The 25,088-nt window shown below is 37.8% G+C and overlaps 1 protein-coding gene across 2 annotated transcripts in view; it reads right to left on the minus strand.

The window, feature by feature from the left end:
• The window catches only part of mta3 (metastasis associated 1 family, member 3), a 31,154-nt gene extending 8,053 nt beyond the window's left edge, over window positions 1–23,101 (minus strand). Inside the window, exons 1-15 of one of the 2 annotated variants that reach the window (XM_066663379.1) lie at window positions 22,249–22,507; window positions 21,044–21,077; window positions 20,507–20,574; window positions 15,284–15,377; window positions 12,299–12,425; window positions 11,503–11,566; window positions 10,966–11,083; window positions 9,197–9,299; window positions 8,814–8,913; window positions 8,498–8,686; window positions 6,247–6,321; window positions 6,104–6,162; window positions 5,876–5,997; window positions 2,820–2,977; window positions 1,436–1,658 (exon numbers count right to left, since the gene is read on the minus strand). In XM_066663379.1, coding sequence (XP_066519476.1) covers window positions 1,436–1,658; window positions 2,820–2,977; window positions 5,876–5,997; window positions 6,104–6,162; window positions 6,247–6,321; window positions 8,498–8,686; window positions 8,814–8,913; window positions 9,197–9,299; window positions 10,966–11,083; window positions 11,503–11,566; window positions 12,299–12,425; window positions 15,284–15,377; window positions 20,507–20,574; window positions 21,044–21,077; window positions 22,249–22,251 — 1,537 coding nt within the window. In that variant the 5' untranslated portion in view covers window positions 22,252–22,507. Of the gene's footprint in view, window positions 1–1,435; window positions 1,659–2,819; window positions 2,978–5,875; window positions 5,998–6,103; window positions 6,163–6,246; window positions 6,322–8,497; window positions 8,687–8,813; window positions 8,914–9,196; window positions 9,300–10,965; window positions 11,084–11,502; window positions 11,567–12,298; window positions 12,426–15,283; window positions 15,378–20,506; window positions 20,575–21,043; window positions 21,078–22,248; window positions 22,508–22,821 lie in introns of those variants that run through there. The other variant, XM_066663378.1, reaches the window with a different exon arrangement.
• Between the last annotated feature and the right edge of the window lie 1,987 nt (window positions 23,102–25,088).

Here is a 25,088-nt window from a genome sequence, read left to right on the forward strand (position 1 = left end):
AGGCCAACTTTCCAATGCTTTCACAGCTCTCTAGGAGTAAAAGCTTTTTATTTACATTAGGGTTTCCTCCAACCTCCTATTCACTATGTACTTACTTCAGACCAGGCCTGCATGTCCTGCTGTTTACAATACAATTTACATATAGATATTTAAGCCCAAGCCAATGTTGGTTTAATTGTCATTCATCAGCTCTAGCACTGCATTTTCACAGCTATGTCAATTTTGCCAAATGTATGAACTAAAAACAAATGGAGGTGAATAGACCACAAACAATCAGTTGGGTCTGTTTGTTTTTCTAAGAGCAACTGCAAAATATGAACCAAATTATTGATGGTCAGTGCACTGTTTATTTATTACTTCCACCCTGAATCAACCTGTCCTGAATTCTCCCTTTCCTCAAAACTCCAAGCTGTTCCTCGTAATCTTTAAGGTGCTTTAGGTTTCTAACCTGAGAAAGATCGAAGAAGCACATTAGACAAGCTAAATAATCATTACATTCATTTAACTTCCTGTTTAACTCATATAACCCCTTCCACTTAAAGTTTGGGAATATTATATAAAACATTCATAAGGTAATTACTTAAAGAATATTAACTGTAAATAGACATATTTCAGAGCTTGAATCTTGTAGTGAAAGAGAGGCATTATGTTCAGCCTTATTTTTAAACAGACATTGAGCCTGCCTGTCCTAGACACACAAAGCTACAGTGCTAATCAGCTTAAGTTGCTGCTCAGATCATGCAGATACATGCAATAACAAAATGAGTGCCGGATATGACCTTTGGGATGAAATGAAGCAAGCAACAGTAAAACTAATCATCTACTCTAATAAGGGAAAATGGAAAAAAGAAAAACAAGGAAATCAAATCTAAAAATGGAATATACACAGTGTCTTTAAGGGGTGTGCAAAAAATAGTTTCTATAGGCAAAATAGATTTAAAACTCCATCTTAATTTGTTGCTTTCATAAATATAAGGCTCATTCTATAGGCATTTTCAAGTGCTACTACAGTCTACAGTAAAATTATGAGTATGATACAGTTTAGATACTCAGTTGTTGGTTTCTTCTGTGTAATCAAACCTTCTCAATTATTTTTGGAAATTTATTTTGTAAAAACCAGACAAAAATAAAATAAAAAACTGAACTGAAAAGATGATGGCAACTCAAAATTATGGAGGACAGGCAGTCTTTATTGGAAATGGGGTAGGGGAATACAAAAAACAAAATAATATAATAATAATATAACAATAATAAAAACAGTAAAAGACAGATGGAGGAAAGGAATGGCAGCGAGAGAGGGAGTGGAGAGCAGAGCAGGGAGGGCATAAGAGGTGTGGTGATGTGAGTGTGTGTTTATGTGTGTAATTGTTTGTGTGAGGGAGAGTGAGTGAGAAAAAAAAAAAAGACTGAAGTTAGGAATTTAAAGAGCTCTTACACTCCGCCTTTATGGCACCACAGTTAATGGGCACAAAGGGGCGGCGCGCAGCCCGGCGCAGCCTGATGATGTCACGGCACATGTGACGTGCCAGCTTGGTGAGACGTGTGGCCTGTAGCAGGAAGGCCTGCTTGGTCTTCATGGAGGATTTAGGACTGCCGCTGTTCCTCACTGGAACCATATGAGACGTCTGTCGTAGAGTGTGACCACGAGAATGGAGCTCCTACAGACAGGCAAGAGAATTGGAGACAACCCAGGGGAAAAAGACAAAGGAGGAGAGAAACAAAACACAAACACAAGATGAGACAGTTGGAAAGTGACAATATGAAAGTGAGCAGAAGAAAGAAAGTGAGAGCATACTATTAGAAAAGCAGGCAAATCCTTATGTGACCCATTTCAGATGGAAACTTAAAAAGAACATTAATAATGCAAGCTGGTACTAAATGAAAAAGAAATTTCCCTTCATGCAGGTAATTAAAGTGATTTTATGTCCGTGAATATGCATTCATATATTTCTGAGTGTCTCTATCACTACTACCAGCAATGCAATGGTTCTGCTGCACTTCAGCATCCTAGAGTTCAGTTCATGGTGCGTGATGTGAACTGCATGATAAACAAAAAAAGCCATTTTGACATGTGGGTTCTGTTTATACATGTCCTTTAAAGATATTGCACATTTTCCCATAATATATAACAGGACCAGCTAATATATAACAGAATCACCCTGGCATCTTAATATGACTTGATAATGTAAATCAACCAACCTGTCACCACAGTGCCTACTGAACAGTAAGGCTACCCTGAACACTGCATAGCATTAGGCCACTCAGCTCAGTCTTCGAGGTTTTCATTCAGCCATGTCTCAGTAAATAAGCCTTCCCTCAAACATGGCTGAGATGCACATGAAAAGCCTGCTCTCCTCCAAGCTTGTCCTGCTGTGGTCTTATTGGGGTTGTAGGGTGTATCAAACAAATCTCCTTATAGGTGCATATACAACATCTGTGAGCCAACCAAGCTTGCTAAATTGGCTTAGATTCTATAGACAGATTTTCCTGCAAAGATATTCTGTTGTGAACTCAGAACTATGAATCTAAATGAATGTTGAACACAGAGTAGGCGTCAGCTCTGTAATTTTACGTAACTGAGTTGCTCTGGTTCCTAAATACTTCCAATTTTCAATAATACCACTCACAGTTGATCGTGGTGTACCCAAGAGAGCAACATATCAAATTCAGTGAGCTTTTTTAAAATGACCCATTTTTCAGAAATATCTGTAAATTTTCACGTGTGTGTCCCAATATCTTTGCCCATATTTTGTACAGTAAAACGTAACACACATTTAAAGTTTGACTGCATGTAAGCTCATTAAACACAGACTGCTTACATTTGAAGCAGGGCTTGGGGGTGTCTTTTCTTCTGCTCCCTCAGCTCTGCTTGGCATCTTTAGGCCACCATACTTTTTCCAGTACATCCAGCAGGAGACACACAGACGACATTGCATGTTTGGAGGACCCCAGGAGTACCACTGAGGAGACTGCATGGCTAAAGACAAAAAGACGACTGAGAGTCAAAATCTTGTGCTACCAGCTAACTGGACACATTGCACACCATGTACACACCATATAACTTGTTATAATAAAGAATTCACATGACCTACTGAGGAAGAACTCTATCATAATTCATATGAACTAAAAGCCAGACATTGGCATTTGTAATGTTATGTTAGCATTAAAAAAATCCTTGAGACTGTTTGTGTATTTTAGTGTTACATAATATGTCAATTTTTCAATCTGGTAGAAGTCTGGACAGCAAGTGCTCTTGCATTATGCAGCAAAGCTGTTCCAACAGTAGAACACAGAATGTGGATTAACACAGACAAAGACACAGAAACAGAAGTCCAAGATTTTTTGGATACTCTGGAATTTCGAAACACTACTTCCATTCTGCATCACTGGTTGATGGGGCCCAATGACAGCCATATACAGTGCCTTGCAAGAGTATTCGGCCCCCTTGAACTTTTCAACCTTTTGCCACATTTCAGGCTTCAAACATAAAGATATAAAATATGAATTTTTTGCGAAGAATCAACAACAAGTGGAACACAATCGTGAAGTGGAATGAAATTTATTGGATGTGTCTAAATTTAACAAATAAACTGAAAAGTGGGGCGTGCAATATTATTCAGCCCCTTTACTTTCAGTGCAGCAAACTCACTCCAGAAGTTCAGTGAGGATCCAATGTTGTCCCAAATGACTGCTGATGATAAATAGAATCCACCTGTGTGTAATCAGGTCTCCGTATAAATGCACCTGCTCTGTGATAGACTCAGGGTTCTGTTCAAATCGCAGAGAGCATCATGAAGACCAAGGAACACACCAGGCAGCTCCGAGATACTGTTGTGGAGAAGTTTAAAGCCGAATTTGGACACAAAAAGATTTCCCAAGCTTTAAACGTCCCAAGGAGCACTGTGCAAGCAATCGTATTGAAATGGAAGAAGTATCAGGCCACTGCAAATCTACCAAGACCCAGCCGTCCCTCTAAATTTTCATCTCGAACAAGGAGAAGACTGATCAGAGATGCAGCCAAGAGGCCCATGATCACTCTGGATGAACTGCAGAGATCTACAGCTGAGGTAGGAGAGTCTGTCAACAATCAGTCGAACACTGCATAAATCTGGCCTTTATGGAAGAATGGCAAGAAGAAAGCCATTTCTCAAAGACATCCATAAAAAGTCTCATTTAAAGTTTGCCACAAGCCACCTGGGAGACACACCAAACATGTGGAAGGTGCTCTGGTCAGATGACACCAAAATCGAACTGTTTGGCCACAATGGAAAAAGATATGTTTGGTGTAAAAGCAAAACAGCTCATCACCCTGAACACACCATCCCCACTTTCAAACATGGTGGTGGCAGCATCATGGTTTGGGCCTGCTTTTCGTCAGCAGGGACAGGGAAGATGGTCAAAATTGATGGGAAGATGGATGGGGCCAAATACAGGACCATTCTGGAAGAAAACCTGTTGGAGTCTGCAAGAGACCTGAGACTGAGAGGGAGATTTATCTTCCAACAAGACAATGATCCAAAACATAAAATCTACAATGGAATGGTTCACAAATAAACGTATCCAGGTGTGGGAATGGCCAAGTCAAAGTCCAGACCTGAATCCAATTGAGAATCGGCGGAAAGAGCTGAAGACTACAGTTCACAAATGCTCTCCATCCAACCTCACTGAGCTCGAGCTGTTTTGCAAGGATGAATGGGCAAGAATTTCAGTCTCTCGATGTGCAAAACTGATAGACAAACACCAAACAACTTGCAGCTGTAATTTCAGCAAAAGGTGGCGTTACAAAGTATTAACGCAAGGGGCAGAATAATATTGCACACCCCACTTTTCAGTTTTTTATTTGTTAAAAAAGTTTGACACATCCAATAAATTTCATTCCACTTCACGATTGTGTCCCACTTGTTGTTGATTCTTCACAAAAAAATAAAATTTTACATCTTTATGTTTGAAGCCTGAAATGTGGCAAAAGCTTGAAAAGTTCAAGGGGGCTGAATAATTTCGCAAGGCACTGTACATAGCTTGTTTAATTGGCACAGATATTCAGTTTCCATTCAACAGCATAGAAACACTCTAAAGTTGCTGAATGAAAGCCCAAATCCATCATACCCAAAGCAATTGTGAACTAGAGGACTATAAAAGCACCCAAGCAAGGGGGATTTGAATCAGTTTAACTGCACACTCTAGAGTGATTAAGCACCATCCATTATGTCTCGGATGAGTTGGAGTAGTATATGAGACTGAGAAGAATTCAATCAAACCCTCACTACACATATCTAAAGCAAACATTCAAAGAAGTAAAGAGACTCTTATTGTCACAATGGGGGTGATTATATTCTCAAAATTATAATTATAAGTGATGGGCACTAATTCATGTCCAAACCCCTGTACACGCCCTGATTTTTAGACTAGTAAACATCTAAATCACTCTTTATGCAATTGACTTATATGCCCATGATTTTTTTAAACTTCTGAATGCTTGATTTGTCAGATCACTCTACATATTTTCACAGCACATCAGTCTATTACAAGTAAATACTAGCAGTGGTATTATCTGCATATCACATACTGTGACAAATTTTTGTAATTCCAATTGGTATAAAATACCTATAAAAGCAAGCTAGTTCTTTTTTTATAACTCCTGCTATTGGAAGAAAAAAAATTATCAAAAGGACCAAGAGTTTATTCCCAACTGTCATTATTGATTCTTTTCATTCCTGATTGATCATATGGATCGTTTGGTAAATTAGATGTGATTGAACAAGAAGTGTATTGATTGCAGGGCACAACCATAAGATATAGAGAAGGTCTAGCATGATGTAGTGAACAGTCTAAACCTCTATTAATGATTAAATGAAGAGAGTCCTGAGGTGCTCACCAAAACAGCTTTCGCATGCACGGCCACCACCTGCCGTGTGATAGCTGCCCGGTCCTGCTGCACCATTCATGGTGGCCATTTTACCATTGCTGACAGAGATCTGGTTAGGGTTGGGCTTATTACTGTCAATTAAAAGAAAACACATTTTTAATGATTACCAATAACATTTAAAATCCATGAGAATAAACTAAAAGCATCTGTGTTTGGAACAAAGATGTTCACACTCACTACGTGGGGATGTAGACTTGCTTCAGTTTACTCTCTGCTTCAGCTGCCTTCAGTCTTTTCTGTATAAATTAATACAAATATCACCAGGTACATTCAAACACATACATATTCACATTTATTAATTTACTTTGTTATTTGCTCACCTGCTGCACATATCTGTCTGTGGTCTTCCACATGTAATAATACTCAATAATGCTAGTCAGGGACTTCCAAGGAAGCTGAAATGAAGAAGAAATAAAACTATGTGTGAGAGAGAAGACACCAATGAATTCCTCCATAGCTTTTTCGTTGTAGCTCTACATAAAGACTCAGGCTACAAGTGATTAATGGCTCAGCACAGACATCATCAATTACAAAGCAAGACCAGGCAAGCTTAGTAATGCTGGACCACCATAGGCTGCAAGGTTCTGGTCACATACACATCATAGATATTTTCATAAAAAGGGAGTCATTTACTCATGTTCATGAATGGAAAAGTAGTGGTAAGTATTCCCAACACTAGCTTTCAAAAAAACATCAATTTTCTGTACAGCAGTGCCCTGACATTGAATTCTAAATCTCACTCAATTCAATATATCATTAAATATAATTAGACCATGCATTTCATTAATCATTCTGTAAAAGAAAATTAATGAACACAATCAATACAAACTGCACAATACTGCCAAGGGGAAGTATTGTAATGTAAAAATAAAACACACGCATATTCAGAATGCTAGTCCAATGTTTAACATCCACCAGATTAGTAAAATTTATTTTAAAATGTTTTCAAAATACAGCCATGAAGAGTCATGAATGTCTTCTCCACCTAATTCACATACGCTTCCCAGTGCTTTCCCATGGGCCATTTTTTTGGCTGTGCTAGGGGATTGTCACAAATTTAATGGATCTGATATCCAAACATAGGTCTGGTGGTAAAGATTTAATGGAAAAAGGGATATATGGCATATAATAAAGTATCGTTGTAATATGGTTCATATACAGAAGTAGCAAGTGTACAAAGTACTGTGCTTCTATGTGCTTTAAAAAAAAAAAGGATCATTCCCACACTTAGAAACTCTTGCCTATGCTATGTAATGCAGTATATGTTGGGAGTATAGGCTAGTAAACTCATATTAAACTTGAAGCAGCAAAGACCAATGTGACTTTCACAAATCGGAATGTTTCTGCACTGTTATGTGAAGACAAATATGTAACAGAGTAGACTAAATAGATTGCAAAAGCAAAAGTTCTCAAACTGACCAGAGGACTATCTAGACTTTGTTTTTTTTTTTTTGTTTTTTTTTTTAAATAAAGAAAGACTTCTTTCTCTCTCCTTAGTTATTGTGATTGAAGTGCCTGTAACTCATCTCATAACCTTCATTGTCTCAGTATCGGTTCAAAACAGAATGCATCTTGTAGTATCCAAATACAAGATGATTCCGTATTTTACAAGACGGTTGGCAACACTAGTTCCAGCCCAGGCTTTCTCTCTCTGCTAGTCATTTCACATTCAGCTAATCGTCCAACGGGCTAACCACAACAATAGCATGGTGTAGTTCCCCCAATAGGGCACCGTCATAGTAACACAGCATTCCTATTACACACCATGCCATTAGATGTTGCATGAAACTACTACAGCACACCTCAGAACTATATCGTGCTCTGCATATGGCTACAACTCATTAATGTGGGTTGACAAAGGCTCAGAATGTTTTTTTAAAATAAAATCTTAATGTATTCATTTTACAGCTCTTATTGTATATAAAAAAAAAGAATATTACTGTGTGTATTGTGACACCCCTACTGCATAGTTATTTCCCATCACAGTGGCACACAGAAAATGTTTTCCAAGTATTATAATCCAGCTTTGAAAGATACTGATGAACGAGGGCAAGTGCTAGCGCCCACTTACTTTACCCAGAATAGCTCAGTTTTTAGCATTGGACATCGATTCTGGTAACAAGTGCTTTACTTTTGGTTGCTGTGATGATAACAGCTATTATACCACCAAAGTTACACTTTATGGTTGTAATAACACGGTTCAGTGTGTATTATGAGCGATATATGGGTTTTATCATGTAGTCAATATTATTTTATTCAATTACACACACTCCCCTTTTGTAAATATCACTCGATGAGTGAGTGAGTGAGTAAAAGTGAGAGTGAGAGAGAGAGATGTGTTTGTCTGTGACAGAGAGACAGAGAATGTGTGTGATAGTCGTGTTTGAGTGAACAAGCAATACGTTGCCAAATCTGACAAGCATGCACAAGTTGCAGGCTAATGGTAACGTACTAGTACTTGGCTGTATAAATCGTATTAATGTTTATTTGTCCTTGGAAGTGCATAGGCTTACATAGACATATGTATATATAAATTAGCTTTTATTTATGGCAGCCCAAGTTTGTACTCACAAAGTCTTGCCGGATGTCATTGAAGTCCTTGCCATATTTCTCCAATGCTTCCTCAAACAGGTTTGCCTCTGAAGAGCTCCACTCCTCCATCTCGTCCCTGCAGAGCACAGGCCCCCCCTGAGGCACCAGAACGCTGAGTGCACTTGACAGGTCGTAGCCATGCCGGTGCAGTGTATCCATTGCATGGAACTAGACAAAAGATAGCAAAATGTAAAAGAATAACTCTGAATTTTTTTAAATGGCATTTGCTTTCTATGGAAATGTGTAGAAGACAGTGTGGGAGAGCTGTGAGACAGAGTGCTGTTGAGGCTGATACCAGTGTGATGTCCCGCGATGCTGCTGCAGCACTCATGTGTAGACTAGGCTGTCTGACTGAGCTGCTGCAGTCCAATGCTCGAGCAAAGGTACCTACAGCACTGAACAAAAAACATCACAACCATTTTACCAATCTTTGAAAGCAGCAGAGTCTTGCCTGGAATAATAACTGAAGTAATGTCGTAATTTAAGGGTATTTAAATCTAAAGCATAAACAAAATTATATTTCTGACCAGAGACATTATCTTTATTCATATAATTATTTTTAAATATTGCATGCTGTGAATGGTAAGGATTAACAATAATATAACTTCTAGCAGAAAGGAAGAAATAATTTTAACTTAATAAGAAGGCCAAAATCACCACATGAAAGCCCATCCTTACCGGGCTACCACCAGGAACTGGTCTATTTGCTTATTGGTCAGGGGGCATTCTGGGTCCCACATTTTCACCTCTAGCTTGGACTGGTCCCTGTCATCTTCTTCTCCTGAAAGAAATTTAAATTATTTAAATTTCACACTTCAAGGAATAACAACTGTGTATGCTGGTACAATTCCTCAGGATAGAGAAAAAACAACAAACACAGGATAGTAACAGCTTTTATCACTATGCTGATACATTCATTCAAAATACTTACTGAACTGAAGCATTTTTCTTGTTAGAAGTTACAAAGTCAGATTAGTAACTCAGATCCATTATTAGTTTTAGCCTCTAAATCCTGTCTCAGCACTAATCCAAGGGGCCAAACTTAAAATTGTATAAATGGGCAAATGCTGAGGAAACACCCTCAGGCTTAATAGCTTTTTCTAAATAAGAGCCGGTGGGGGAGGAGCAGAGCACTATACCATTCCAAAAAACTGTAGATACATTGAACTGTATGCAGCACAAGATCCTTACCAATTGGCTTCTCTAAACACCACTGAATGGAACTAACCATAGAAGGTTTTCCAGTGCCATAGCAGAATTCTACCTAAAATCCATCACACTCTTTTTCCCCCTCAGGAACAAGCACACCATAGCCTAGTATCGCTGAAGTTATAAAACAATAGTGATGCAGTTAAGAGCAGCCAGTGTAAACTAAACCACTTCTATACAGACAGTTCTCAGGTTTGAATAAAAATGGTTGAAATTATCGTTCTGTTCATGTTTGGTAACTGCAACTAATATTGGTTTGCTTCAGTTCTACAGTGAACCTGTTCAAGATTCAGACGTCAAGCAAGTCTGATGTCAAATGAGACTTCATGTGGCTGTTTCTATTAACTTACAAGGCATGCAGTGGTAAAGGGCCTATTAAATACATCAATGAGCACTACAGAGGTGTATAAATAGCACCAATGACAGAGTAAGTGAATGGTGAAGAAACACGCAGTCAGTTATTAAGCAAGAGAGCTTTCAGAAAGCATTTTAGTTTATCACTGAAAAAGCAAATTTGTTTTGCAATAATTTGATTTAATGTCATATCTGCAAAGAATGAATTGAAATGGATACGTTTGCTATGTATTTTGCACGTAAGTTCAGTAAGGCTGATATTTAATGAGAATGTCTAAGAGTTGGTAGGCTCTTTGCTCATGGGATATAATCAAAGATAATTTGTGCATGTTTTGAGTGAAGAGGTAAAGTCAAAGACTGACAGAAGAGCAATTTCACACTTGACTGACTGTAGCTGCTGATACTGCAATCTACACTGTTCCTTTTGCGACGCACCAGTGGTCACAAATCAAGCTTATCATGACATTTTGCTGTAGCAAATACACAGTACCATCCACTAAGTCCCCTTGCCGATGCCAGCAAAGATATCCAGCAACTACCCAATGCAATAGAAATCAGCTTTCTTCAAGCACAATGAAGAGAACTTCAATCAAATAACGAGACCCCAGTGTTTTTTAATCAATGAAGCCCTTGTCTTTTCAGAAAAAAACAGACGTCAAATAAATCTTGACAAAGAAAAAACAATAAAATTACACATTAACTGATATGGAGGTAGCATGCCCTCACATCAAGTCTCACTATAAAGAGAACCATTTCCAGTAAGCATCTTACTGAAACAGATCCATAGCTACGAAAGCAATCAGGTTTCTGATTTCAAGAAATATGGTGTGATTTGTGTGCAAGAAAATGTATTCTACTATATCAAACAAACATGCTCTGCTCACCTTCCTGTAGCATATCAGGGACATCAGCCTGAAAGCGGGGGCCAACACGGATCTCCCCCTTGTCTGCCAGCAAGGTCTTCTGTGTGGGGTCATACACCAACGAGTAGAAAAAGGTGTCCTGTAAAAAAAAAAAAGAACACATAGCAGCAGCTGGCATAATCTGTTTCCAGCCCCAACCATCCTCAAACACCTCAGACACAGCCCACTGTTAATATGCATCAGCACATATAAGGAACATGAAAGCATGACTGAAGAAAATGCAAAGTGGAGCAGTGAATGTTTAATATGTGTACATCGACCATGTCTAACAGCTTTCTTCTGTGTTACTTACATATTAGGATTTTACTGGTCATGTGGTATGATGCAAGGTGAAAGGATGAGATCAGTTAAGAATACATGTTGGAAAGTATCTTACAAAGTAAGTGAGAGATGAGGGTACATTAGGGTTTGAGTATTGGCTCTCTGCAAAATATATTAGATCCATGGACTAATCTATAGCAGTTACATGTCCTGCTACAAGAGTCAGCATTCAGGTACCTCTCTGTCCAGATAAGAGAGCACAGATTCAGTCTCATTCAGTAAGGCCACACTGCACTTCCCCCTGAAAAATAAAATGGCACAGACAAATTGTTCAGAATCACAGATGTACATACGGCCTGTATATTCCTCTGCTCTACACGTAGCCCCACCCTCTCACAACTAAGGTTCAAGATTACGAAAGAAAAAGCAAGTGTGTGAAAGAGAGATCAGAGTGAAAAAAATGAGAAAAAAGGTGACAGCTGATATGGATAAGGGTCAAACAACAGAAAGTAGTAGTGATTGGCGACAGGAATAAGCTCTTTTATGCTTCTCAAATTAAGTGAATATGTATTCACTGTCTGCAGCAGGAAAATCTGTGTATGTATTGGCCTTGTGGGTTTTGGCTACTCATGTGAGGTCCAAAACAGCACATAGCCAGAAAATAATTGACTAACCCTAGAAGAAAGACAAGCAATAGGGTGACATTTCTCTTTCTTCATTGGGCAATACAATTTGGGGGAGCACAGCAGGTCTCTGCTAAGCTTGCCAAGCTCATCTTTGATTAAAAAAAAAAGTAGCTCCATGTCACTAATACATTCTTCACAGGAACTGCAAAAGGACTTTCTATCTAGTGCAAATTGATGCTCAAAGCTTGTGAACAGACAAAACATGAAGAGGCTGGAAAGGCCATAGACGTCAGATTAACACCATCAGCTTAGCTCGGGTAGTCACAGAACTCCTCCTCCTATTCAACATATGTTGACAATGTACGCTGTCTTGCCAAGACCGGTGGTGTGAGTATATTTGCATTTACCTGATGTGTGTAGCAGGAAGTGATTCATACTGGCGAGATAGAAAGAGCTCTCTGTGTCGAAGCTGGTGTTTCTGTTTCTCACTGAGCTCTGGCTCAGAGGGGCTCTCCTTTTCTTCTTCCAGGTCCTCTGTGTGCATAAACACACAAACAAAACATTAAGCCAGGACAAATGTCAGGTCCATAATTTATTCATTATGAAGTGTTAGAGAAAGGGCAGGAAATCAGGCAAGCAATGAAAGATCAAATATCATATCACAGACCATAAAGCATCCAAACAAACTTTTAAGGTGGAGATATGAAGAAGATATATGAGATATATAAGCTCCTATATGATTTTATCACTAGAATATTAACTATATAATATAGTTACAAAATATATTTAAAGATGAAGTTTAAAATGGTAGTAAAAATACTATTTATGCACGATATATCGACGGCCGGTATATTATTTGCCAATATGTTAATTTTGTTTAGTTATTGTCATCGGTCTGATATTGGAATTTTAGCCAATATTACACCTGGGCCTTTTTTGTGCTTGCGCATATCCACTGATGCCTGTAAATACATAGCTATGTCTGCTGCGTTTTTCACAGTTTCTGCAAAGCACAGTTTCTAGAATTAAATTTCTCTGTGGTAAAAACTAATTTAAAATATCAGTGACACTCAGTACACACACACAGATAGCAGTGTAAACACATACACAGCAGATTAAACGGCAGAAAGGTGGTCTCAACCACCACAGTGCAGTAGCCCCTCTTATATAAAACACATAAAAATAGATCATCGAGTCATTCAGCATCTGAATTTATTACTGAAACACAATGAAAAACAACTGCTAACTTAAAATAAAAACTTACAGAACAGTTACATTTCAACAATGTACAAAACAGCAGCCGTTAGTTTCCCTCAAACATACAATTCCACCCTAAAAGATGCGGTGCTTAGAACTGCATTTCCCCACAATCGTACATGTTCCCTATAAACTATGAAGAAACAGCTGTTGATGAGCACTTAAGCATTACATTATGTACATAATAAGAATGAATACAAAACAAACTCAGCAAAATGAAACAGGATTTTTTTCTCTTATAAAACACAGTAGATGTGTTGTGAGCTAGTGTAAAAAACAAAGTTTGTTTTCAGATATTCTATTTGACCGTATTAATTTATTTTAAAACACACTTGAATACACATTATGTAGTACTGATTAACAAAACTAGCTATTAAATGATAACAACACACAATACTGGACTACCATGAGGAGAAATTTGGAAAGATATCAACCAAATCTTTTACATACAGAATATAACTATGTACTGTATTCATTTTATGCCATTTTTGTAAATGAGCCAGTGTTTACTGCTCAAATAAACATACATTTAAATCTTATTTATTTTTTGCATAGTACAGTACATGGGAAGACATTACCCTTATAAAATTTCTATTATATGAACAAACAGTCTGAGGCTGCATTAGGCAATCAATCATAAAAAATTTGATCTGGCACCAAATTTGATCATGAGGTTGTGTGAGGAATGTGTAAATATAATGAGTGCTTATCATTGTTTAGTTAACCTTTAAGTAAACCTGGTAACCTTCTGATGTAAATGTATTAGTTAATTAAATATATTACTAATGTCAGAACATACTCAGCATAGAGCTGGACGATATGGCCAAAACGTATATCACGATACATTTCTTAATCAAAATGATATATTTCCGATATCGATATAAACAATAAAAAAAGCCATGAAAAACTGTCAGGAACTGAAAGCCACACTGTCAGGAACTGACATCACCATCAAACAAATACCTCTTGGCTTTTTTCAATATCTTTAGACTAAATTTAAAATTGAGTGCAAACTGATGGCAGCATCCTGTAATGACTGTCAGTCAGTGACGGATGCAGTAAATAATATATATTAAAATACAGAAAATCTGTATATAAATAAAAAATTCATATCAGTGTAATGCTGGGTGTTATGAGCTCAAATCAACATCACGAATAATTGTACATTTTACCACAATTACGATTAATGAACAATTGTTTTGTTTTTGTATTTTTATAGTTCAGTGACGAGGCTTGTACTGTAAATATGCTCCAGCATTAAATATTTTTTTCACTAATGTTGCTGGGAGCTTGTTCCTCTCTTGTTTTCTAAGGACTGTTTATATTTGATGTGTGACTGTGCTGTGGTCGCTGAAACCGTTTTTCTCAGTGTTTACATTTGACTCCTTTTTGTCCAATTTCGTTTTAATTAAAGTCAAAGGAAAACACATCCGAACCACAGACGCTGTGTTTTTCTTTGGTACTAGCTGCTCAAGCTGCTTGGTCAGCCTCAGTGTTTAGGTTGCTTCCATGTGGCAGATAGGTGCAGAATCACGTGACTACAGCTTGGTAGTGTGATTTTAAAGGAACAGTACATGAACACACAGTGGGGACATAACTGAATAAAAATAATCAATATTATCAATATAGACAAGATTATGTTGATCAAAAGTTCTGAATGTTGATTTTGATTAAATGCCCAGCCCTATACCATTCTTATTGCAATATATTGATTGAAGTATTGTCCAGCCCTAATTCAGCAAAATATATATGAAGATTTCTTTCTAAGAATTTTCAAAACACCTTCCATAAGATGGTAAAATACATAGTTGGGCCTGTCAAGATCAATTCTTAAGCAGTTCTAGGCCCCTGAAACTTGGATTAGGCAACCCCAGCAACCAATTATGGCTGTTTGGTATTAGCAACTCTCTAGAGAGAACAGGCTCCCTGCCAACAAACAGAGATTCTCAACATGGATGGATACACTGCAACACACACCCACACAGCATACACATACATGGGCTTATTATGCAAAGTGCCAGACAGTTATAGATAAGTGGCATAGGCCAGTGTTTCTACTAAAATACTCTCTTTAATAAAACACATGCTCAGACATTGCCACAAAACACCTCTTAGTTTCACAAACTCCCACTTACTTGCATGCTTGTCTGCCAGCTGAATGAGGCTCTGTGAGATGTCCCTTCTCCTGTAGAAACAGACCACCTTTGCCTCCACGTTGCCACTTGCTGTCTGAAAGCAGAATGAGAACACCATCACATAACTTGTCACACTTAAACATCCGTTTGTCTCTTGCACCTGTTTCATTAATACAAGGACAAAGCCTACAGTCCAGCATGTAAAGTTTACCAGGGTGGTGTTGACTCTGGCAAGATTACTGAACTTCTCCATAGAAATGACAAACTACAGCAAATTATATACACACACTGCATCCTACAACATCCTAGATCTTTTGTAGATTATGTAGATTTTTCACTACATAATGGAATGCATTGAGAACAAAATAACATAAAAATGATCAATATAAATCAAAACTATTATCCCATGGAGGTCTGGATTTGGAAACATAATAGTAAATATAATATAATATAATAATCAAAATAAAAGTGGAAAATCAAATAACAGTCTGGTCCAACTTCAGTGGAAATATCTCAAGACAAGTTAAAATGAGGCTCAGTAGTGTGTGGCCTCCGTGTGCCTTTATGACCTCCCTACATTGCCTGGGCATGCTCTTGATAAGGAGGCGGACGTTCTCCTGAGGAATCCCGAGGGATGTCCTGGACAGTCTGTTGTGCAACGTGGCATTGGGGGATGGAAGGAGACATTATGTCCCATATGTGCTCGATTGGATTCAGGTCTGGGGAAGGGGCAGGCCAGTCCATAGCATCAATGCCTTCATCGTGCAGGAACTGCTGACACACTTCAGCCACATGAGGTCTAGCATTATCAGGCATCAGAAGGAACCCAGGGCCCACTGCACCAGCATATGGTCTCACAATGGGTATAATGATGTCATCCCAGTACCTAATGTCAGTCAGGATACCTCTAGCTATGCTGCCCTCCAAAGAAATGCCTTCCAACACCATTACTGACCCACTTCCAAATCAGTCATGCTGGTGGATGTTGTAGGCAGCAAAACTTTCTCCACCGTGTCTCCAGACTCTGTCACGTCTGTCACATGTGCTCAGTGTGAACCTGCTCTCATATGTGAAGAGCACAGGGTGTCAATGGCGAATCTGCCTGTATTGGTGTCCTCTGGCAAAAGCCAATCACCCTGCATGGCGTTGGCTGTAAGCATAAGCCCCACTTGGAGGTCAGGCCCTCATACCACCCTCATGAAGTCTGTTTATGACAGCTTGCATAGAAACATGGATATTAGTTGCCTGCTGGAGGTCATTTTGCAGGGCTCTGGCACTGCTCCTCCTTGCACAAAGGAGGTAGCAGGCCTGCTGCTAGGTTGTTGCCACATGAATTTGTTAAATAAACAGCACACATTATTTAAGATCATTAGTTAGTAACCCGTAAAACTAGGTATTGGATGATAACACACACAAGATCACACTCACTAGAATAATGTTATTTGGTTTTATTCTAAATTGGGCATTATTTCTTGTTTGATTTTTTAGCAAATAAACACTTGCTGCTCAGATAAATTGCTTTTTAATATATATTTTACACATATTTTTAGATATATATATATATACACACACAGAAAAGAAACATATAAATCGGCAAGGAAACAAAGCAAAAACTACAGATATTGGTTTACAAAGCCATGTAATAAACTATACTGCTTGTTGCTGCAACAACCTTTAAAGATAAAACCATCTAGGGAACCATTCTGAAGTATTGTCAACACAAAATGAAGCAATTTCAGCAAATCAGATATTTTTTATCTTTATTCTTTAAAGTGCCACCGAATATTTTTCTCCTTATATGATATAAACATAGCACAAAAAGTAAGAAAATGTGTGTTTTGTATATTAATTCTTTGTTGTAACAATACTTCTTGGCAATAAATCTTATACTGTTGGAAAGTCTGTAAATTTTAAATGGTGCCACATTTGTAAGGAACATGCATTTGTGGGATGAGCAGTAGAGCAGAGTATGTGGGTTGCGCCCATGAAAAATTTGCCAAATCCTCTCTGCCAATACCAAATATATTATTTTATGTGATGGTGTGGGGCGGCATCTCCTTCACTGGAAAAGCAAGGCTTGTCACCATTGGAAGCAATCTCAATGCAGCGAGATAAAGATGAAATTCTGCAACAAGTGTCAATCCCACAGTCTGGGACAGACCTCTATCCTCCAAGATGACAAAGCTCACCCCCACAGAGCGAGGTTATTAAGAGACTACCTCCAGAATTTGGAAGTGGAGAAGATGGAATGGCCAGCCAGCAGTCCTGACCTTAACCCCATTGAACACTTGTGGGATCATCTTGGGCATGCTGTTCATGCCAGAGTGACCAATACAACCACGTTGGCTGACTTGTGACAAATACTGGTTGAAGAACGGGATGCCATCCCACAACAGTGTGTGAACTGGCTGGTGACCAGCATGAGGATGAAATGCCAGGCTGTTGAGATTGTGTATGGTTCTTCCACACGCTACTGAGGCTCCTGTTTGTTAAATGAACAAATTGTTAAATTGCCAATATGTCTTGTTTCTTCAACTTTGATCATCCAGTTCACCAAACAAGTGAATGGCAGAATAAGCTGTTTGGCATTGGCAGAGAGGATTTGGCAAATTGTTCATGGGCGCAACCCACATACTCAACTCTACTGTTCATCCCACAAATGCATGTCCCTTACAAATGTGGCACAATTTAAAGGGGAAAGCATTGTTACAACAAAGAAATAATCTACCAAACACAAATTTTCTTACTTTTTGTGCTATGTCTAGAAGTATGTGATTTTCTTCACACTTCTGCTTCAGTCAAACATAATAATAAAACTTGTTTTTAATTTTTGTGTACTGCATACCAAGCAGAGCTTTGAAATTTCACTTCATGGGAAATATACAGAAAATCATGCTGAAAAAAGTGCTGAAATGGATGCAGGGTTGCTCTGTACATTACTGCATTAAATTGTGGGGTGATATGAGAAATATGTTGATTTCTGTCATGGCACATTTCTAAATTTTTGAATGAATCTCTGGGTCTGTTTAGAGTTCACGCTTAGATTTTGTCAACTTGTAATATTTAACTGTATATAGATCATAACTGTAGTTGGGAATTGTCGCTCCTTGTAATACTATAATTGTGAAAACATACATGGACTGCATAATAGCTTGTTTTACTCTCCCAAATACAGCATTGTACATACAGTGTATAGTTATGTACGCATGACTGCCTTCCAGATATCTCTGTTTAAAACATCATTTTATGGATGCAGGAGCCGGTATATTGAGATCTGTGTACTGCACTATGTCAAAAACACTTCCACATCTTATACATAGGACAGATACAGTATGTATATTATACATGCACAGCATACATGCTTTCTTTGAATGACCTACTGTCAGATTGACCTGTCAAACCAGACCATACAAGACAAACTTGTTCAGGATGCTTTACCACATATGCCCACTGATCTACCACTTACATATACATAAGCAAGTCTGCACATGTTGGTACAGGATATATATTAAATGTGTGTTTATTGTCCCATGTCTGGCTATGCATTAAATTTTATACTTTCAATATATAGTAATTTTTTATTTTATATATTGCACACACATACATATATAGTCTTTGGTCTTGCACTCTTCTGCTTTTGCACTATGCAACTATTTGCGGTTTTGGTAAATGCTAAATATATCTTGTTGCTTGCACTTGTACTGAGAATCTATCCATCTATCATATTTCGTCCAAAATTTAAGAATAGTTAAAGTACCGTTTTTACATTCCACATGTGCAGTATATGAACTTGTGTTGGTGTCTTTTCTGAGTATGGAAAGACGGAATGGGGATCAATGACACGTTAGGGGAGACAATCCCCAGACACTCTCCTCTTGTACTGTATGGTCTGTTGTGACAGTTAAGTCTGGCAGTGGTTTGAGGCAAACTGACATGTATAAAATACAGCATGCATACTGTCTGTGTGTATCTTCACACATGTGATTTCCCATGAGAGAAGGCTTGCAAAGATCAAACTCAGTTCTTTTACTATACTGCAATCACAGAGATGAATAATCAAAGACTGATTAATAAAAATGGATGACCCATGAATTTGCCTATTAACACCAACTGCATCACAACACTGGACAAATGGTGATGTCCTTTGACACGCAGAGTAGCTGAAGCAAAACCACAGTAACAGCCAGCACAAAAAACTAATTAAATCTGCTGGACAAGTGAATCCTTAGTTTTGACATGTCAAAGATAAATCACATCTAGAACAAATGGATTGACCGACTCATTGGACTGGACAATTTTACATCAATAAACCAATGTTGTTGAGATTAAATCACCACATTCTATTCTATATTTCAAATTTTGGTTGGGCACCCTGCATTAACAGAAAAAATAAAAAATTACCTGAACTTTTAATCAAATGTAGATGTCCTGGGATTAAAGTGAGAATGGACATGAAAATTAGTGAACAAGTAAGACAAAATCAAATTGGGTGGTGTAATTATACTATACGTATGCAGCTAAGGCCCAGGTGTGCTGCAAGCAACCTTTCTGTTGCCGTGGGAACGACAGTTTTAACACCTGCCACCATGTATCACATTACAGATATATCTGAGGCAAACACAAAAACACAGTAGACATATTTTACATTTCTCATCATGATCTAATCTGAAAACAAAAAAATGATGCTACGAAAGGGATAAGCAGTTGCTTAAGAATTTAGATGTTTAGTTCTTGTTAATCCTTACTGCATGGAACAGACTTAAATAAAAATGTCTAAAAATGAGAGGGGGGGGGGGGCAATGGGCACATCTACATAAACATGTAATTGGGTACCAGTACCTGGGCAGTCAATATGTTCACATTTAAAGCATGATCTTAGCAATGATGTTTGAACAAATCTTTGTCACATCTGAAAATCTTCTGCAAGGTACTCTTCGTATATATTTTTTTTTATTTATATTTAAAATTTTAAAAAGCCAACTCGCACAATGATTGCCTTACTTCAAATTCATCTGATCAGCCAAACCACACATGTCCAGGACTGGCTACTTAAACACTATAGCTACAGGACTAGAATGTCATTTTAATTATCACTAAAAAGGTTTTAGCTGACAAATGTCCATTACTGTGTAACATTCCATACATTAACATATTCTGGTGAGTTGGCCTGGTTTTCAATCCACTCCCAAAAACAACGTCTTCCCATCCCCCACACAACTTTACCTTATTCAGCTCTTCTATTCTCCGGATCAGATAAGGGTTGCTTGAGGAATTCTCGAAAAACACATAATCTGGGGTGGAAAGAAGACACTTTATTTCACAAACATAAGATTATTTCAAACCAGTTAACAGTTGATAACACACTTCCTAATGCTGAATAGTGCAGTCAATTTCACACAACAGACTTCAATACATGTGGAGAAATTGGAAATTAACCATGAAACAAAATTCCAGAGACTGCAGAGGTTACATGTATTTTTTTTTTTTCAAACTGGTTTTGGAAGTATCGGTGACAAGTGAGACTTGTGATATAATCAGTTTAGTCCCAAAGACAACGTATTCTTTAAACATACTCTTACTTTGGATTAAAACACATTAACCCATTTATGATAATGTTAGAATGATTATTTCCATTAGAAACACAAGGCTAACACTTAGTTAGACTAGAACCATCCTTTAAAGGCTGACTCCCAAATCCATTTTTAAAACAATTATGCAAAATATTGTTTTGAATGCATGACTTTGCATCAACATATTTACCAACGTCTATTGTGCCTGTCCAGTCATGCCGAATCTAAAAGGAATATTTTGGTCAGGGCTGAAAATTAATAATGCTTTAATCAAAATCACCATTTGTGAAAGCAGTTTTCAAATCACACAAGCTGCAATTATATTTATCAGCTTTGTCATCAAGAACAATGTTTTTAATTTTTTAATGGGTATATTTAACTTACATAGTACACAGATATTCCAATCAGAGGAACCCAAACACTGTGCTGTGTAAATGACACCCAAAAGGACAGTGTGCATCTTTACATTTTAGCATTGAAAAATTAAACTCAAATATTGGTAAATTATTTGTTTTAAATTGCAATCACAATATTGATTAGAAATATCACAATTAGATAATTCCCCCAAATAGTTCAGCCCTGGTTTCGTCTTGGAAAGCTTTTGAAGGAGACACTATTCAGTCCAGACCTCTTTTGCACACATAAATCTTAAAGCCACTGTAACAAAACGCAGTGGGCTTTTGGCACTGCAGGATAGAGAGGTTGGAAAATAATAATCTGTAATAAATTAGGACGATTTTGGTACAAACAAGCATGTTGATTTTGTAAGTGGACTTGGGTGGGGACAGGTATTAAAATGCATTGAAAAGTAGGATATGGTTGCTTGATATTAATGACACAGGCCCATCAATCGCATTCCGATACAGTGAGCCTAAATGAAAACATTGCAGCGTGAGTTAGAATGTAGTTAGCTCCATATAAGTGTTTAGATTGGAGTATATGCGAGGGAACAGAAACTGAGTACAAGTTTGTTACATTTTAGCTTCGTTTTCTGCTGCCACAGCGTTAACCAACGCCATGAAACAATATCGTTCAGTCAACGTTAATCTGTCTCCGGCTAATTACCTTAACGACGCCGGAATATTAAGGCGAATATAAATATTTTAAGCGACTTCGTAGGGCACAGAGATGTGCATTCCTTAGCAAAGTCTGTATCAAAAACGTCCAGGTAAATACAATAACTTCCAACAAGATCAGTCAATAATGGATTTTCGGCAGTTAACGTTAGCAATAAAGCGGCTGTAAAATGCTACCTTAATTTAGCGTGAGAATCCGTAACTAACGAACGCGTGCCAAAGAGAAGAGATGCGGTCACAAAGAAACATTGCGCCGGCAAACATGAATAAACAGAGCACCGTCGACATTAGCTGCGTTAACCAGAACCATTCCGCTTACCATTCCGGGTCCACGTTTATAAGAAAACGTGTTTTAATATACTATCAACCAATAGAGCTCGTTAGCCTCTTATTGGCATCTTCTGTTCCACCTTAAAAGTAACCACTGCACCATTTAAGATAAAACGGACGCCAGAACGTCAAGTTCTGCAGTTTAAGGTGGAAATAACTATTCCAACTAGACTCTGGTCTGTAACGCTGTACATCATAATGGAACATTTAAGGTGGAACGGCAATTCAAGTAAGAAGCTGGTTGGGTCGCCTAAAATGTAACGTTTAACTGCTACATCATTTAAGGTGGAAACGCTACTCCGACTGAGACGCTTGCGTTGCCATGCTAACCCTCCCGCTAGCACGCTAATGCTAATGCTGCTAACAGTTTTGGAGGCCTGACCCATATCAAGCCCCAAAATATTTCCCAGTCAACACTTTCAAACCTTTCTGGTGTCTAGTCCGGTTCGCTTCAGAAGTATTCGTCTGTCTGCGTTCAGCTGAAAATGATAAAACCTTCGAGTCCAAGAAAGTGTGCGCTAACCCTGTGTTTATAACGAACAGAAATATCAGACTGACATACCTCCGACCCGGTACATGTTGGCCGCCATTTCTGCCCTCCCGGAGTGTTAAAAAACCAAACCATAAACTAACAAAAATAACAATAAATAGTAGACTTAAACGAGTGTGTTTTATATCTAATAAAATCTGTACAAACTGCTACTGAAGTTAAAGGTAAATCTGGAGGTGGGCGGGAGAGTACTTTGTGTTTATACCCTCTATTTTGTGTTTTTTTTTTTTTTTTTGGTTGAGGAGCCCCCCCCCCTCCTAAGATTCACACTCACAGTACAATACAGTAACTCAGAGGAGAGAGAAAGAGAGAGAGGAGCTTCCTCCTGAGGGAGGAGGGGAGTGGAAGCCAGACGAACAGTCAACGTAATAAAAATTACCAATGCTACATCTTTCTATTTCGAATTCATTGCAAAATTACACATTCCAATAAAACATTCCAAATCCTACTGATCCAAGAGAGAACAAATAAGTAGGAATATGAAAACATTATTCTACTCTATACTTTTTTATTAATCCATACAGCCATGAAAATTCGTTAAATAAACGGTTAAATAATTAAGTGTAGCCAATTATCACCTGAAAACAGCAACACAAAGAATGTGACTTTGAAATTGAAATTAACAAATAATGATATTAATAATTAAACATAATAATAATAAAGACATAGAATAAAACATACACAAGGGTCCTAAGAATTAAGAAATAACCACACATTTTCTAAAAACAGCACTAAATTAAACATTAAAGCACTAAATTAAAGATGCACTAAACAATTTTACGGACTGCCTGACTGTGTTATTGTAATTCATCTACCTAACCAGCAGAGGGTGCACATACCAAATCTCGACCAATGCACTATGCATTAATCAAGGTGAGCTCCAACAGCCAGCAGGCAAACCACAACAGAAAAGACAGCTAATGCATACCTGGGTGCAGTTTTTACTAAAACAATATCTCAGGCAGAGAATGTACTTGTGCTGATTCCACTTAAATTACAATTTCCAATCATAATTTCATAGTTTACATTTTATTTAAACAAGTAAGAACATAAAATAAAATCACATACCACACTTTAAATGTAGAAGAAAAAAAAGTCCAGACATTAAGAACTGTTTTTCATATTTTCAAGTGCAAAAAGCTAGTGGTCTTGCTCTGTATACTCTGTAGCTAATGAAATAAGGATTGACACTGACTGTTCAGTACCAGGGCTAATCCCAGTAACACTTAGAAGGGCCATGTACTTGAAAGGGAATAGTTTGGTTTCTTCATTGGTGCTGAAGCGATTGTCCAAATATTATTTGTGTCAATCCTTGACTTATTATGGTAAAATTTACTTCTCTGGAAACACAGGAGCTCAAGTAACTTAATAAAGGCGTATTATAAATATTACTTTGTATACATTCTCAGAAAAAAGGTACAGTACAGGTACATTATTGTTAATAAAGGCACAAACAGATTAACTGTACCTTTAAAGGTACAATATTGGTTTTAAAGTCCAGCTGTGTTCCCTAAAGGTACAGTAAATTTATTCCAGAATGAGAAGTGAATATCATTGTATAACAGTGTAAAATATAATAAAATGCGGCATAAATGGGACATATAAAATCAAATTTTTAAAATCTCAGAATCTCTGAATATGCTACAGTCATTTTCAAATATGTACCCTTGAAGGTACCACAACAGCGACTGTTTTTCTGAGAATGTACATTGGTTTATTTTTGATGTTTTACTATGAATAGTGGCGAAGCCATTGAAGAATTTGCAAACAACATCCACATCTTTGATAGGCAGAATGGTTTTTATTAAACAGACAAACTCTAATGAAAAGAAGCCCTCAAAACACCAGAAATCAAGTGGGTAAGCACCATATATCGAAACATATGAGTGGATTAAGGTTGATTACCACACAACAAAAACAAGCTACTACACAGACATGAGCAGGATCTACACAAGTAGACTACCCACTCCTTATTTAATCAACAGTTAATATAAACCACAGAGTCCTGTAATGGGGTGACTGCAGGGTATGGGAGTCGATTTGCATCTCCTTTTATTGTCCCCAGGATTTCAATCCAATTTCCTGACTTTCCCAACGACCTCAAACCCACCAAAGAATTATCAGGGCACTCGAGACTAAAGGGTTACTTCCTGGACCTGAACACCTCTCACCACTGATAAAACAGAAAAAAACGTAAGGATAATTTCTTACAAGGGAGCGTCCGGATGTATCGTAGGTATTGAGAGGGCAGTATCGATCAGCCCTGCTCTTCAGAGAGA

This window comes from Hoplias malabaricus, chromosome 3 (assembly GCF_029633855.1).
Source record: "Hoplias malabaricus isolate fHopMal1 chromosome 3, fHopMal1.hap1, whole genome shotgun sequence".
Classification (NCBI taxonomy): domain Eukaryota; kingdom Metazoa; phylum Chordata; class Actinopteri; order Characiformes; family Erythrinidae; genus Hoplias; species Hoplias malabaricus.